The 17,339-nt window shown below is 43.4% G+C and overlaps 1 protein-coding gene across 2 annotated transcripts in view; it reads right to left on the bottom strand.

Annotated features, from left to right (window-relative positions):
- Window positions 1–876: 876 nt before the first annotated feature.
- The window catches only part of setd4 (SET domain containing 4), a 41,568-nt gene continuing 25,105 nt past the window's right edge, over window positions 877–17,339 (bottom strand). Inside the window, exons 9-10 of one of the 2 annotated variants that reach the window (XM_052014143.1) lie at window positions 13,182–13,305; window positions 877–4,151 (exon numbers count right to left, since the gene is read on the bottom strand). In XM_052014143.1, the coding sequence (XP_051870103.1) occupies window positions 4,014–4,151; window positions 13,182–13,305 (262 nt within the window). In that variant the 3' untranslated portion in view covers window positions 877–4,013. Of the gene's footprint in view, window positions 4,152–7,620; window positions 7,714–13,181; window positions 13,306–17,339 lie in introns of those variants that run through there. The other variant, XM_052014145.1, reaches the window with a different exon arrangement.

The following is a 17,339-nucleotide window of genomic DNA, read 5'->3' as shown; positions in this document are numbered from 1 at the left end:
GGTCACAGACCTCCAGTCAGAATAACACTCCTCCACCACTACCCTCTGTTTTCTATAGCCAAGCCAATTTTGAATCTGATCTACCAAGTCTCTAGATCCCATGTGTCTTCTGGATCAGCCTACCATGGGGGACCTTGTTGAATGCTTTACTGAAGTCCATGTAGACAACATCCACTGCCCTACCCTCATCAATCATCTTCATCACCTCAAACAACCCAATCAAATTTGTAAGACGTGATCTCCCCCGCACAAAGCCATCCTGACTATCCCGAACAAGTCCATGCTTTTCCAGATTTAAGTAACTCCTAACCCTAAGAATCTTCTCTACTGATGGAAGGCTTACTGGTATATAATTTCCTGGTTTGTCCCTATTGCCCTTCTTAAGCGAAGAAACCTAGTCCTCTGGGACCTCACCTGTGGCTAAAGAGGATGCAAAGATCTCTGTCAAGGCCCTAGAAATCGCCTCTCTTGCTTCATGTAAACCACGAGTGGCATTAATGTGTTTTTAATAAATATTTGTTCTGTTTCTGGGCTAAAATAAAGGAACCTAACCATACATATTCCTTTCTGGCAATAGAAAAGTTCATATACAAAGAACTAGAAAAATACACCCATGGAATTATATCCCAGCAAGAGCTGATATACTGAGCAGGAGGGAATGGGGGGAGGAAACCACCAGTAACTAAAATATTGCTTTTGCATTAACTGTATTCGCTTTTCCCACATAAATGTTAACTATTAAACTTGTAGTTCAAAGTGGAAATATTTTCCACTAATTTCTCCAACTGTTGTAAATTTGCTTATCCTCTTGTTTTACAAATGCAATCATTCTTGAAATTATTAATCTTTTAATTGCTTTGTACATTTCCTCTCAAGTTGTTTTCTGTACAAAATGACATTTCAGATGACACCATACCAACTACTAAGAGCTTCACTGTGCCAAATCTCTAAATAGCACTGTTGGAAGAGGGTCAGTAATTTCTCTGTAACTTAGCATTCTTTCACAACAACTTAACATACCACCAGTGGATAGTTTCTCAAAATAACATTGAATATCTGGCAAAGAGACATTTAATTCATGGTAAAGTACAATATTTAACTTGGCATTATCAAAAATGTGGCTACAGTGAATGATCCTGAAGATTCTGGATTGGGAAGTGGGGATATTTGCAGAATTCGGTAAATTAGTTTGTTAATTCCATGACTCTCTGACCATTTGTGGTGAGCAGAACAATATCAAAGAATGTGACTAATTGCTAAGCACTTGCAGAATCCTCCTCACACTGAACTCAATCTCGTGAACTTACTGGCTACATGAAACCTTGGATCACTGACCCACTCTCCACCAACCTGCAAGAGGGACTTGTAGTCGCACAGTGACATTAGAAACTGGTACTTCATTGACCTATCAAAAGTAATCCTAAAATTTGATTTCCAGCATAAAGCTTGGACAATCTGGAATCACATCAGCACCAAAGTATCTCTTTCTCTTCTTAGGCAGTCTCTTGTGATTGAGGATGAAATGCTTCCATTCCAGTGGCTTCTGAGATGGCTGGTAAGACCCATGTGAGATCAGCAGACACAGCCACAAGGGAGATAGGAGATGTGGAGGTGGATGGGTGGCATTGTCTTGCTTTTGGTGGTTTTGCAAGACTTCTGCATCCCATTTGACGGTGTTTGGCCCTTATCCCTCTAAACCTTCTGTATCCCTAAATGTCTTAAACTAATTGTACCCACCTCTATAGCTTCCCTGGACAGCTCATTCCTCATGCCCACCACACCCTGTGCGGAAAAAGTTGCCCCTCAGGAATCCTTTTAAATCCTTCCCCTCTCATCTTAAATATATGCCCTGTAATTTTAGACTCTCCCTACCCTGGGAAAAAGACTGTGATCAATATGCACTTCAATTAAGCCTCTTTTGCCCACTGTGGGTCCAATCACACCACATTGAAAAAGGCTTTCAACCATGGTCTCTTCTAGCTCTTTAAAACTGCTAACCAATTAGTTCTTCTCCCTCATTCTCTTTCCAAATATCATTGAATGATAGAAAAATTTTCCAATACAAAAGAAGCCATTCAGTTCAATGTGCAACAGCAAGCGAACCTTATCTTGCACAAGGTTTGTGGCCCTGCAGATCACAGCTCCTCAGGTACACATCCAGTTACTGTTTAACTGTGTTTAGGACTTCTGCCTCCAACATCCTTTTAGCCAGTGAGTTCCAAACCCTACCAAACCTTGAGTGAAAACATTTTCATCACCTCCCCTCTTGATTCCTACAACAATTGAGGTAGACTGGTCAAAAATCAGATTTGGACTAAATAGGAAGGACCTATTTAACTTTATCTAGATCCCTTCATAAATTTATGCACTTCAATTAAGCCTCTTTTCCAAAGAAAACAACCTTGGCTTATCCCATCTTTCCTCATAACTACAGTTTTCGAGCCCTGGCGTTCCCATGCAATCACATCTTCCCTGTAACACAACAATCAGTACTCATGCTCCAGCCAACTAGTCTTGTATGAAATTCTGGCACAGCCTCCCTGCTCTTATGTCTGTGCCACAGTTAATAAAGGGAAATATCCTGTGTACCTTTTCAACCATTTTATTCACCTATACTTCAAGATCCATCTGTTCCTCCATCCAATATCCTCCCATTTATTGTTTATTCCCTTGATTTGTTGCACCTCACATATATATTACCAACTACTTCTCTGGATTAAATTCCAATTTACATTTTCTCTGCCCAACTCATCAGACCATTAATACCTTCCTCGAGTGTAAAGATTCTTTCGTCTTAACCACAAGGCCAAATCTTTCCATCTACAAACTTGTCATGCCTCCTTTGAACCCTGTGAAACTCCTCTAGATGTGCCTTGGTCACACCATTAACCACTACCCTCATTACTGATCCAGTTTTGGATGTAATGTGGCACTCTCCCTTTGGTCCCAAGAGGTCTGGTACAGAGCTGGCATGGATACAATGGGTCAAAAGGCTACTTCTGTGCTATACCCATTTTTTTTTTTAATCAGCTTGTCGTATGGGTGGATGAAACTTGCTTTTGTTATGGTTATTGAATCTGCCTTCACCATCTCTGCAGGCAGTACAGAGGAGCTTCTCCTTTACGAGTAGCATCACTGACACGAGTATTTCCTGCATTATCTAATGTGGATGTATTGTAGTATATCTGTGCATACCTAGAAATGGATGTAATAGAATTCAAAATGTGCCTTTAAACTGTAGCTTGAGTTCTGTACGGTCAATCTAAATGCATAACTTTCCCACACTTATCACAGAGTAGTCCTGTCATCCTGCACATAAGCCAGCAGTGTTACGCAGCTCATTATTTTGGACATGCATAAACCTGCTAATGACACATCGAAAGGAAGGAAACACGAATTATGTACATCATAGTGGCATTACCAGTAAATGATTCACTCCTATGGGTACAATAGATTTTGTTTTTTTATAAAAAAGATGATAATCAACAGTAGGAACCAGCATTTGAAGCCCATCTTTCAACAAAATGGTGATTGTCACTAAGTGGAACATTCCTCTAGAAGTAATTATTAAGTAGATGGAAGGGACTAGTCAGTAATGGATTTAACCGCAAGTGCAAAGCAACATCCACTAGCACTTGTTCCAATGTAATCAAACCACAACAGCAGCCTGTGTATCCAATAGCAACTGCACCAGACCACTGTGCATCAACCGCTCCCTTGGATTTTCCACCCTTCCTTGTGCTAAGGGTCCGGACTTCTCATTATGACTTCCCTGAGGCAGCAGGGCATTCAGTTTTTGAGTTGCAATGAACAGGGTTTGGGATATCATCTTTTCCAGTCTCTGAGCCCCAAAAGCATTAGCATTTATAGCATCAATCTCCTAAAATAAAACTATAAACTGATTCACAATGCACAACAAATGTGTTTATCCCAGGTCCAAAAAGCTGTTCAATCCTGCTGTCCAAATCCAAACCAACAACAGGGAGGACTGCCAGCACTGTGCATTCTGATTGTTAGCTGGGAGTAGCAGCCTTCATATTTTGTAGAACTCCCACCGACGCTTGGAGTATCCCAAGTTCCTCTCTCCGCAGGGCTGCCACCAACTCCAGCTGCTCTGAGATCTCAGCTCTATCATATGATTGTTTGGAAAACTGGAAACAGGGAGGCAAAACAGAAACAAAATGTTAAAGTGTCTCGGAAACCCATGCAGTCCCAATGGAAAATCCCAGCAACACTAGAATCAGAAATTTATGACACAGAAGGAGGCCATTTAATCGCTCGTCTTAATCCCAATTCCCGGTTCCTGATCCACATCCCTGCAGCCTATGGCTCTTCAATGAGTTATAGAGTAATACAGCAGAGTAGAGGCTCTTTAGCCCAACTCGTCCATGCGAAGCTAGTCCTCTTTGCCCATGTCCCTCTAAACCTTTCCTATCCATGTACTTATCCAACTGTGGTTTAAATGTTGTTATTATACCCGCCTCAACCACTTCCTCTGGCAGCTCATTCCTCAGATGCACCACCCTCTGCGTAAGGAAATTTCCCCTCTGGTCCCTTTTAAATCTTTCCCCTCCTACCTTAAACCTATACCTCTGAGGTTTTGGTTCCCTTTCCCTGGGAAAAAGGTACTGATATTGGTTTATTATTGTCACTTGTACCGAGGTACAGCGGAAAAACTTGTCTTGCATACCGATCGTAGTACAGAGTGCATTGAGGTAGTACAGGTAAAGACAATAACAGTATAGAGTAAAGTGTCACAGCTACAGAGAAAGTGCAGTGCAATAAGGTGCAAGGTCACAACAAGGTAGATCATGAGGTCAGAGTCCATCTCATCGTATAAGGGAACCGTTCAATAGTCTTATAACAGTGGGATAGAAGCTGTCCTTGAGCCTGGTGGTATGTGCCCTCAGGCTCCTGTATCTTCTACCTGATGGAAGAGGAGAGAAGAGAGAATGACCCAGGTGGGTGGGGTCTTTGATTATGCTGGCTGCTACACCAAGGCAGCGAGAGGTAAAGACAAGAGTCCAAGGAGGGGAGGCTGGTTTTTGTGACGCACTGGACTGTATCCACAAGTCTCTGCAGTTTCTTGCGGTCACAGGCAGAGCAGTTGCGGTACCAAGCCATGGTGCATCCAGATAGGATGCTTTCTATGGTGCATCGATAAAAGTTGGTGAGTGTCAAAGGGGACATACCGAATTTCTTTAGCCTCCTGAGGAAGTAGAGGCGCTGGTGAGCTTTCCTGGCTGTGGCATCTACGTGATTTGACCTGGACAGGCTATTGGTGATGTTCACTCCCAGGAACTTGCAGCTCTCAACCCTCTCGACCTCAGCACCGTTGATGTAGACAGGTGTATGTGCACTGCCCCCTTTCCTGAAGTCAATGACCAGCTCTTTTGTTTTGCTAACATTGAGGGAAAGGTTGTTGTCATGACACCATATTCACAAAGGCTGTGTAAATGTACCCAAAAGGCTGTGTATATTCACCCTATCTATGCCCCTTGTGATTTTATACACCTCTATAATGTCACCTCTTGGTCTCCTATGCTCCAGGGAATAAAGTCCTAGCCCGTCCAACCTCTCCCTATAACTCCGGCCCTCAAGTCTTGGCAACATTCTCCTAAATCTTCTCTGCACTCTTTCCAGCTTAATGGCATCTTTCCTATAACAGGGTGACCAAAACTGTACACAAAACCCCTTACCAACATCTTGTACAACTGCAACATAACATCCCAACCCTTGTACTCAATGCCCGGACTGATCAAGTGCTCCTCCAGATACATTTTAAATGTGGTGAGCATTTCTGCCTCCAGCACCCTTTCAGGCAGTGAGTTCCAGACCCACTACTTCTCTAATCCTTCAACCAATTAACATCAACCTATGCCTCTTGGTTACTAACCTCTCTTTTGAAGCAAATAGGTCCTTGTTTACCCTACAAAGGCCTCTGATGATTTTAAACACTCATCACAAACCGACCAGATAATCCAATCAACATTCTGCAAATTGCACCCTCTGCTCACCCAGAAAAGGTAAATCTGAAACTGGTAGCAAGGAGGCTTCACCAAATGCAGGCATGGTGCTCTCGCTCAATCCAAAAGGGTCAAATCAAGACAAAGAATTTGTTAATTCACAGAGATTACTTGTAAAAAAAAATCCTTCAGGATTTTGTCAGCTTAATTTGAAATTCTGGTCAGACGAAGATGGCAGTAACTTCTGCCAACTTTGTGAGGAGCACTCAGTCAGTGCTCTGTGTGATACCAATATGCCTCTGGTCATACTCCTGCTGTTGTTTCCTGGATTTTTACACAGAAACAGCAGGCAGAACATATACAAGACAAACACTTTTCTTCACTCATTTTGGCCCAGACCAATGTTTCCAGCCATCTTTCCTGCAGTCTAACAATTCCCTGTATTATTTCCCCTCCTCTAATTCTGGCAGTCTCTGCTATCCTGGTATTATCTCTGTCTCTTGTAGATGGTTTTGCTGCATTTGCCTTTGGGATTCTGTCAGTGTAATTGGAACAGGCGGCTGAGAAGCACAAAGCATTCATTCTCTTTTCAATGCTCATCAGGAGGAGCTCTCATTGCACCACTCACATTCAAAAACAGGACTGGAGTTAAGTCACATGGACTCCAGCATCAATATAAACTGGAGAACACTCATCTGTATTGACCAAGGTTCCTAACAAGCAGAACCCAATACCAATTTGCTTTAGTTAAAGCAGAGACCCCAGGTTTCTCTTGGTAAAAATATAGACAACTAAATCTTCTTGCAGCCCCTGGAACTTTCCAAAGTAGGAGGAAATTTCACATCATATCAGTCAGTGATAATAAATCTTATTCCGAAATGAAAGAATTCAGGTAGCTGGATTTTGCCAAAAACCTTCATTTCTATAATAAATACACCAAAATACATTTCCGAAAGCAGGTCTTCATTTCACTTTCTTGCTTTTTCTACCTCGTTATGACCTTGCACCTTATTGTCTACCTGCACTGCACTTTCTCTGTAGCTGTGACATTTAATTCTGCATTCTGTATTGTTTTACCTTCTACTACCTCAATGCACTGTGTAATGAATTGATCTGTCTGAATGGTATGCAAGACAAGTTTTTCACTGTACCTCAGTACAAGTAACAATAAAAAAAATTCCAATTTTTAACGCTTTGAATCAGAATCGGGTTTATTATTGATGACTTATATGGCATGAAATCTGTTGTTTTGTGGCAGCAGTACAGTGCAAAAACATTAAAAATCCTATAAAATACAAAACTAAATAAATAGTGCAAACAAAAAGGAATAATGAGATAGTGTTCATAGGTTCATGAAATCTGATGGCGGAGGGAAAACCGCTGTTTTTAAATCGTTGAGGATCCTTACTTACTTGGAGAGGGAGTGAATTTACGCATCTCTGCTTATTGCACAGAATGCATTGTGTAAATTAGCTGTTCAGATGGTGACTGGAGCCTAGGATTTTAACTTAAGCCAATATAGCAGAACATGCTGGAATTACTCACCAGGTCAGGCAGGATCTGTGGACAGATGTCCTTTCATCGGAACTGGGAAAAGTTTTAAGATGCAGACCAAGTGATGGGAGGGGTGAGGAGAGGAGAGGCAGAGAAAATGGAAAGGAAGGCAGGACAGACCGACTCACAAAAGAGGAGAAACAGCAGGGTGAAAAGGGATCAGAAAGGTAGTAATGAATAACAAAAAATAGCTCTGGAAAAGGTATAAACAAAAAAAAACAAAAAAAGTTAATACCAGCATTTTATGTTTAATTTCTAGTGTTTTGTTTTCATGTTACAATTTAATCATAAACGTTGCCAAAAGGCAAAATTAACAAAAAAAAACGTGTATTTTTTCCATTTGGCCCCCTGAGTGTCATTGTTTGATGTAATACAAAGCTTCGGAAAGATTGCTGGCTCGAGTCAAGTCACTGAGAGTCGGAGAGAGCATCAGGCCAGCCAGAATGTCTGAGAGGGGAAGAGACTAGGGTGAGAAAGGGATTCAGCTGGGGTTTTTGCTCTTGATCTTTGTCCAGCCAACCATGCTAAAAACGTCAGCATCACAGCATGTGCTGGGGATTGCGAACACACAATCCAGTTAAGTTGGGATGTCCAATTAATGAACAATAACTTCATGAGCAAGGCAATGTAGGACGGCTGGAGTCTGTGGAGCTCAACACCAGCGAGTGCCAACAAGTTCAGAAAAAGAAGAGAGAAACAGAGACAAAATCTGCCAAGTGGGACATTCACACTGAGATAATGAATAGATTGGGTATCACAGTACAGAGAGGAGTACCAACAAATGGTTTCAGATCCATTTCTGCAGACTCACACTGGCTGAGAAGCAACTAGCCAATCTAATCCCACTTTCCAACTCTTGCTCTGCCTCTTGAAGTCTAAGATAAATTCACGTAAACATATGATGCGCATTAAACAAGGTTAATGAAATGCTGGCCCGGTTAGCCACATGGAATAATGACGACACAGAAAATTCTGCAGATGCTGGAATCTGGAGCAACACACAAAAACTGCTGGAGGAACACAGCAGGTCAGGCAGCATCCGTGGAGGGAAATAAACAGTCGACGTTTCGGGCCAAGACTCTTCATCAGGACTGGAAAGAAAGAGGGCAGAAGCCAGAATAAGGTGGTGGGGGGAAGGGGAGGAGCACACGCAGGCAGGGGATGGGTGAGCTCAGGTGAGAGGGGGAAGGTAGGTGGGGGGGGGGGGAAGATGTAATAAGCTGAGAAGTGATAGATAGAAGAGGCAAAGGGCTGAAGAAGAAGGAATCCGGTAGGAGAGGGCAGTGGACCAGGGAATAAAGGATGGGGCAGGGGAGGAGAGGAGATGGGCAGGTCACCAAGGCGGGGGGAAGGGAGTCATAGGAATAAGGGAAGACAAAGGAGTTGGGGGGGGGGTTACTGGGAGTTAGAGAAATGGAATTATGATGTTGTGGCAACAATAGCTAAATGGTGGACAGGACTGGGTACTAAATTTTCCTGGATACAACTTATTCAGGAGATATAGGGAAGGGAAGAAAGGAAGATTGGAAGGGGAGGGGGAAAAGAGGGATGGGAGGGGGTAGATAGTGACGGTATTAATTATGGAAAGAGCATAAGAGTATAGAATCTATTTGGTTAGGATTAAGAAACAGATGCAATTACATGACTCTGAGTACTCTAAAGGTTGCTGATGAAGGGGAAGGGTATGGGGGAGCATAAATTTGCAAGGAAATCTGTAAAACCACTGAGTAGTGATAAAGAGGAACTGGCAAAGCAATAACAAAGCAAGTAAAGAACCAAGGTGAAGTGATGGTTCAAAGGCCTCATTCCATGTTATAATCCTTTTGTGATTCTGTTCCAGAACAGAACAGAGTTGTAAAGAAAGCTTTTGGCATCCTGGCATTCATAAATCAAAGTATTGAGTATAGGAGTTGGGATGTTATGGTGAGGTTGTGTAAGACATTGGTGAGGCCAAATTTGGAGTATTGTGTGCAGTTCTGGTCACCTAACTATAGGAAGGATATCAGTAAGATTGAAAGAGTGCAGAGGAGATTTACTAGAATGTTGCTGGGTCTTCAGGAGTTGAGTTACAGGGAAAGATTGAACAGGTTAGGACTTTATTCCTTGGAGCGCAGAAGAATGAGGGAAGATTTGATAGAGGTTTACAAAATTATGAGGGGTATAGACAGAGTAAATGTGAGTAGGCTCTTTCCACCTAGATTAGGAGAGGTAAGTACGAGAGGACATGGCTTTAGGGTGAAAGGGGAAAGATTTAGGAGGAACATTAAGGGGAACTTCTTCACTCGGAGTGGTGGGAGTGTGGAACGGGCTGCCATCTGACGTGGTAAATGCGGGCTCACTCTTAAGTTTTAAGGATAAAGTGGATAGATACATGGACGAGAGAGGTCTGGAGGGTTATGGACCGGGTGCAGGTCAATGGGACTAGCGGAATAAAGTTTCGGCACAGACTAGAAGGGCCGAATAGCCAGTTTTCTGTGCTGTAGTATTCTCTGGTTCTAACCTTGTTTGACAGGATACCTTGAGTAAACATCCAAGTATTTTTAAGTAAGTCTCTATCACCCTTACAAAAACTTTCTTCCTTCCAACACACTAATCTCTTGGGATGAATCAGCATAGGAAAAATTATAAATTTCTTGCATGTTCAATCATCCAGATGTCTGCAAAACCAGATAGTTTGAACCAGTAACCACAGAATCTTACAGTGCTGGGGCTCATCATGAATATCCTCTTTGAAACAGCAATTCAATTAACTGCATTTTTCCCAACAGCCATGCAAGTTTTTCATCTTCAGGCATATAGTTCATTACCTTTTAAATATTACTTCTGAATTTGCTTTTACCACCCCCTCAGGCAATGTATTCCATATCAAAAAGACTGCATAATAAACTCTCCTCAGATTCTTTGTTAACGGTATACCCTGGCCATCAGCCCACTTCATATTTCCACTTCATAATTCTTTATCAAACACCTCATAATTTTAAATGCATTCAGAGAAAATCTTCCTTAATATTCTTCATTCGAAAGAGAACAATCCCTGCTTCTCAGATATCTCCACATATCTCATCCCTCATTTCTCAATTAACTCCAATAAATTTCTGCACTCTCTCCAAGATCTGATGTGAAGCACCCAGAACTGGATGCAATACCTCACAGGAAGCCAAACCAGAATCTTATTAAAGATAAAAAGGATAAAGGACACCATGCTGTTATGGTGTCATGACAACAACCTTTCCCTCAATGTCAGCAAAACAAAAGAGCTGGTCATTGATTTCCGGAAGGGGGGCAGTGCACACGCTCTTGTCTACATCAATGATGCCGAGGTCGAGAGGGTTGAGAGCTTCAAGTTCCTAGGAGAGAACATCATCAATAGCCTGTCGTGGTCCCACCACATAGACGCCACAGCCAAGAAGGCTCACCAGCGCCTCTACCTCCTCAGGAGGCTAAAGAAATTTGGCATGTCCCCTTTGACACTCACCAACTTTTATCCATGCAACGTAGAAAGCATCCTATCTGGATGCATCGCAGCTTGGTGTGGCAACTGCTCTGCCCAGGACTGTAAGAAACTGCAGAGAGTTCTGGACACAGCTCAGCACATCACAGAAACCAGCCTCCCCTCCATAGACTCTGTCTATACCTCTCGCTGCCTCGGTAAAGCAGCCAGCATAATCAAAGACCCCACCCACCCTGGATATTCTCTCTTCCCTCTCCCATAGGGCAGAAGATACAAAAGTCTGAAAGTACGTACCACCAGGCTCAAGGACAGCTTTTATCCCGCTGTTATAAGACTATTGAACGGTTCCCTAGTACAATAAGATGGACTCACAATCTACCTCATTATGACCTTACATCTTATTGTCTACCTGCACTGCACTTTCTCTGTAGCTGTGACACTTTATCCGGCATTCTGTATTGTTTTACCTTGTACTACCTCGATGCACTGTGTAATGAATTGACCTGTACGAACGGTATTTTTCACTGTACCTCGGTACAAGTGACAATAATAAACCTATTCTAAAACTTTCTTGCTTGCTATTTGTTCTTTAAGTAAAACTGATAATCTGGCACATTCAGAACTTTGCTGGTACCATACTGGCAAATTTTACAAACTATTGCATGTATCCCAACACATTTTGAATATTTTGTTGAGAAGTCACAGTACTATCATAAATTCTCCACCGAACTTGGTAAGATTCAGGGAGAGACAAGAGACCACAGATGCTAGAACCTGGAGCAACACACAAAGCGCTGGAGGAACTCAGCGGGTCGGGCAGCATCCGTGGAGGGAAGTGGACAGTTGATGTTTCGGGTCGAGACCCTTCCTCTGGACTGGAGAGAGGGGAGATAGCCGGTATTAAAAGGTGGGGGTGAAGGGGGGTGGAGCAAGAGCTGGTGGGTGATAGGTAGATCCAGGTGAGGGGAGTGATAGGCAGGTGAGGGAGGGGGGAGAGTGGGAATGATGCAAGAAGCTGGGAGGCGACAGGTAGAAGTGACAAAGGGCTGAAGATGGTGGAATCTGACAGGAGAGGAAGGTGGAGCCTGGAATAAAGGGAGGGAGGCGAGGAGGGGAACTGGTGGGAGGAGTGTGTGGGTGATGGGCAGATGAAGAGGGTGGGGAAGGGAAAAGAGGTAGGGTAATTGGGGCTGGTCACATCAGGAGAAAACTGAAAACTGGGGGGAAGACAGACAGAGGGGGAGTGGTTACCTAAAGTTTGAGAATTCAACGTTCATGCCGCCAGGTTGGAGACTGCCCAGGTGGAATATGAGGTGCTGTTCCCCTTGGTTTCCTTTCGCCATAACCTGGCAGTGGAGGAGGTCATAGACAGACATGCCGGTGAGGGAATGGGAAGTAGAATTGAAATGGCTGGCCACCGGGAGATCCTGGCTGGCACAGCAGACGGAGCGGAGGTGCTTGTTGAAGTGGTCACCCAATCGGTGTCCGGTCTCACCGATGTACAGGAGGCTGCACCGGGAGCACCAGATGCAATAAATAACACGGCTGGATTCAGGGAAACATGGGGAGCACGGCAATTGGGGACCTGGTGAGTCTTAGGAGAGCATAGGCCCTCATGAGTCTCGGAGAAGTGCAGGGACCTGTTAAATTGGGGGGAATGCAGGAAACATTACTTCTTTACCTCTCGCTGCCTTGGTGAAGCAGCCAGCATAATCAAAGACCCCACCCACCGGGTCATTCTCTCTTCTCCCCTCTCCCATCAGGCAGAAGATACAGGAGTCTGAGGGCACATACCACCAGGCTCAAGGACAGCTTCTATCCCACTGTGATAAGACTATTGAACAGTTCCCTTATATGATGAGATAGACTCTGACCTCACGATCTACCTTGTTGTGACCTTGCACCTTATTGCACTGCACTTTCTCTGTAGCTGTGACACTTTACTCTGTACTGTTATTGTTTTTACCTGTACTACATCAATGGACTCTGTACTAACTCAATGTAACTGCACTGTGTAATGAATTGACCTGTATGATCGGTATGCAAGACAAGTTTTTCACTGTACCTTGGTACAAGTGACAATAATAAACCAATACCAATATTACCTGGGGAACTAGATGCCAGATCATCAAGATGATGGACAGCGGATTAAGTGGAGTTTTACTCCCAAAGTGTCAAACGGAAACAGCACCAGATAAAAACCCACTCACTTGTTGCATCACCTTCTGGTTTTCGTTCATAAGGTGGAGACAGAGTCTTTCTGCGAGCTCTAAACTGCTCCTCTCATTTTCATCAGATACATACATTCCAAGCGAAATGTTCTTTCTCAGTGAACTACAGGGCACAAAGAATAACTCAGTTTTGTCCATCTTTTCAAAGTTTCACACTTTACCTTCAACTTGAATCCTCTCCATTCCACTCCACACCCTGCAGGGGTTGCATTCATATTTGTTCTTGGAATATCACCAAGCCAAGGAAAGCTAATTTCCTGTGCCTTTGGTCTTCTGGTGGTGACAGTGGTGGATGTCCTCCTCGAACCGCTCCGAATTTTGTGCGTTGGCACGGCTCCCAGAAATTAGGAATCTTCAGGATATTTGCAGAGTGATTAAGGAGGAATGAAACTGAGGAACAGGAGTCACTCATTGAGATTAGATTATGGTTCCAGGTTCAAGTCCCACTCAGAGACATGAACACTGAAACCTTGGCCCAACAGTCCAATGCAGAACTGCAGGGAGTGCTGCACTGGGCATCAGCCTTATGATGAAATCTTAAACCAAGGCCTTGTCTACATTCTCAGATGGGCATATAAAACACCATGGAGGTGGGGTGGGAGTGGGGGGGTGGGCAAGGGGATATTGTCCCCACCATCCTGGCTAATAAATACCTGAACCAGTAGAGCTTGGAAAAAAAAACCTGTCCATTATCAGATTGTTTTTGCTATGCACACTTTGACTGTCCCACTTCCAACATTATGGAGGCTACCAATTTTCAAAAGAGCTTCATTATCCACAAACCATTTCTTGGCTTTCCAAAAGGCACTATAGAAATGCAAATTATTTTCCCCTGTTCTATAACAACTCCAGTTATCCACCATGTCCTTTGATACCCCTTAACAATTCTCTCTTTCTCTCTCGTGTGCCAAGGAAAGAAACGAGGTCCCTCTCTTAGTAGATGTTAAAGGGCAGTAGGGCCTCAGCGATCCAGTGACCCGGGTTCAATTCCGGCTGCTGTCTGTAAGGAGTTTGTACATTCTCCCTGTGTCGGCATGGGTTTCCTCCGGGTGCTCCGGTTTCCTCCCACATTTGGCAACACTTGCAGGCTGCCCCCAGAACACTCTACGCAAAAGGTGCATTTCACTGTGTGTTTCCATGTACATGCAACTAATAAAGATATCTTATCAATCCTGACCTCAGGTGCAGTCAGTGTGGAGCTTGCATACACTCCTCGTGACTGCTTAGATTTCCACTGGGTGCTCTAGTTTCCTCCAACACCCCAAAGGTGTGCTGGTAGCTTAACTGGCTATTGTAAATGGGTAGGTGTGTCACAAAGGAATCAAAGGGGGATTGATAGGCATGCAAGAAACAATAAGATGCAGGACTAAAGAACCATAAGGAGGGGAGTGGGGATTAGTATCACTCTGTTGGGTGCTAGCATAAACCCAGTAGGCCGAATGGCCTTCTGTGTCATAACAAGTAAGTAAACAATGATCCAAATTTACAATACCTTTTATGTGCAAAAGTCCTTTGTAATTTCATTTGCAAATATCTGGTTCTAATTTTCAAACAATACCTTCTTACTGTTGATTCCCCAACCAGGTATTTCTTGCCAATCGAATCCTTTCATTTCCAATAACTTGAAGAACATCGGTTCAACCTTCGACATTTAAGGGAACTCAAGCCACATTTATACAGCCTCTCTTAGTTTAAACATTTAATCCCTTATATCATGGAAATCTCCAAAACATATTTCCTGAGGTTCACTGCCCAGTAGTCTGAGATCTGACAGAGGCTTTTAAATCTTTGCTTTTTGCTTGCTCATTTTTAATTCCATACCTTTGAGATGAAGGTCAACATTCCATTAGCAATTTCTGTTTACTGTCTGGAGCGGTGCACCAGCTGTGAGTGACATGTGTACTTGGGGACGTACTTATAATAAACAGACTACGTTCTTCTCATTGGCCTGCCTTAAGGTTCCCTTGCACCATTTGAATTTTCCCTCTCCCTCCATTCTGATAACCTCCTTAAGCAAATATATAGTTTTCTGTAGATCCATTGTGGTTCCCTCTGATTCTATCTTTAATGGTTCATATTTCACTTCACGATCCACCTTCTCTTATTTATAGCACCTCTACTTCCTCAGAAGGCTGATGTCCCCAATGCCTCGCACCAATTTCTACAGATTCACCATAGAAAGCATCCTATCTGGATGCATCACAGCTTGGTACGGCAACTGCTCTGCCCAAGACTGCAAGAAACTGCAGAGAGTTGTGAACACAGCCCAGTCTATCACGAACACCAATGTTGTTGCTAGAATCTCAGATGGCGATGAGGCGGCATACAGGAGTGAGGAAGATCAGCTGGTTGAGTGGTGTCACAACAACAACCTCACGCTCAACGTCAGCAAGACCAAGGAACTGATTTGTGGACTTCAGGAAGGGGAAGTAGGAAGAAGGGTCAGCGGTGGAAAGGGTGAGTAGCTTCAAGTTTCTGGGCATCAACATCTCAGAGGATCTATCCTGGGCCCAACACATTGATGCAATCATGAAGAAGGCACGCCAGTGGCTCTACTTCATTAGGAGATTTGGTATGTCACCAAAGACTCTTACAAGTTTCTAGCGATGTACGGTGGAGAGCATCCTGACTATTTGCATCACAGCCTGGTATGAAGGCTCCAATGCACAAGATCACAAGAGGCTGCAAAGGGCTGTAGACTCAGCCAGCTCCATCACGGGCACAACCCTCCCCACCACTGAGGGCATCTTCGAGAGGCGGTGCCTCAAGAAGGCAGCATCTATCATCAAGGACCCTCACCATCCAGGACATGCCCTCATCAGGGAGGAAGTACAGGAGCCTGAAGACCCATACTCAGTGATTCAGGAACTGTTTCTGTTTCCACAGATGCTGACTGACCTGCTGAGTTTTACTTGCATTTTCTGTTTTTATTTCAGATTTCCAGCATCTGCAGGGTTTTTTTTGATTTTCATTTATGCCATCAACTGTTTTACTGTATATGGTCAGCTTCAAACATCACCTCACTTAAATTTATAATCTTTGCTTACGATTCTTCTCCCTCCAACACCATATTCGTTATCACTGCTATTCCCAAAATAGTCGGAATTTCAATCAATTTTTGTTCATACCTCATCACCTGTTCCTTAACTTGTTCTCACAAACTGTTCTGAATAGGTGCCGGAAAGGTATCGCCTTCATTACTTAAGCTGTTCTGCTTTCTTGATTAAGGCAAGGACTGAAGTCTCCCATTACAACCAGCTTTACTCTGCAAATGGTTTCCTGATCTCCATCTACATACATTCCCCACCACATAATTGATGCAAATGTGCGGTGGGAAATAAATATAACAGTAGACATGTCGACAGCTCTGGCAGAAGATTGCATTATATTCTCCTCCTTAACTTTACCCATCTTGTTTGTGTTGCCTAATCATATTTTCTGCTACTACAGTATGATTGTTGTTATCAATATTGCTTCGTCTTTCTTAACTTCCTTTGCCTTTGCAAAGATCCCAATGCTTAAAATGTATAGCTCTCAAACGTGCTCGTTTCAAGCGGCATGTCAATTATATCATATCCTTCATGCTTTTAACTCATTTCTTTTATTTCTTATACTATGTAATGTTCAGGAAAAACATCTGTCAGCTGAGTAAACATCTTCAACTTGCCTATCATATTTTGCAAGTGGGAGATTTCCCTCACGCTCTCTCCCTGGTTTAAGCCTTTTCCACAGCCATCTTTGTCCTTTCTTCAAGGTCAAGAGTTGTTCTCTTATTTGGGGAACAACTTCCTTGTATCCCAGGAATTTGAAACCTTCTTTGGCCCACCATCCTTCCGGCCAAGTGTGGCCAATTCTAGTCTCTTCCCTTGGATGCAATGGGAGCATTGCCTTGTGGATGTACACACTGGTGTGAAGGTTCTGTTCCTAGAATTTATTTAAATTCCTTTACAGATCCTCAAACCTAATCCCATCCGCATTTTTGGTTCTGATATGACCTACGGTCTCTGAATGTTCGGCCTCTCAACCCAAAACCTCTAACACTCACTCCACTGTGTGGCATGGTGGCGCAGCTGGTAAAGCCGCTGCCTCACAATGCCAGAGACACGGGTTCAATCCCCACCTCGGGTGCTGTCTGCG

The sequence above is a fragment of the Pristis pectinata genome, chromosome 4 (genome assembly GCF_009764475.1).
Source record: "Pristis pectinata isolate sPriPec2 chromosome 4, sPriPec2.1.pri, whole genome shotgun sequence".
Classification (NCBI taxonomy): domain Eukaryota; kingdom Metazoa; phylum Chordata; class Chondrichthyes; order Rhinopristiformes; family Pristidae; genus Pristis; species Pristis pectinata.
The sequence above is the reverse complement of the archived record's forward strand: the minus strand, read 5'-3'. Positions and strand labels throughout refer to the sequence as shown.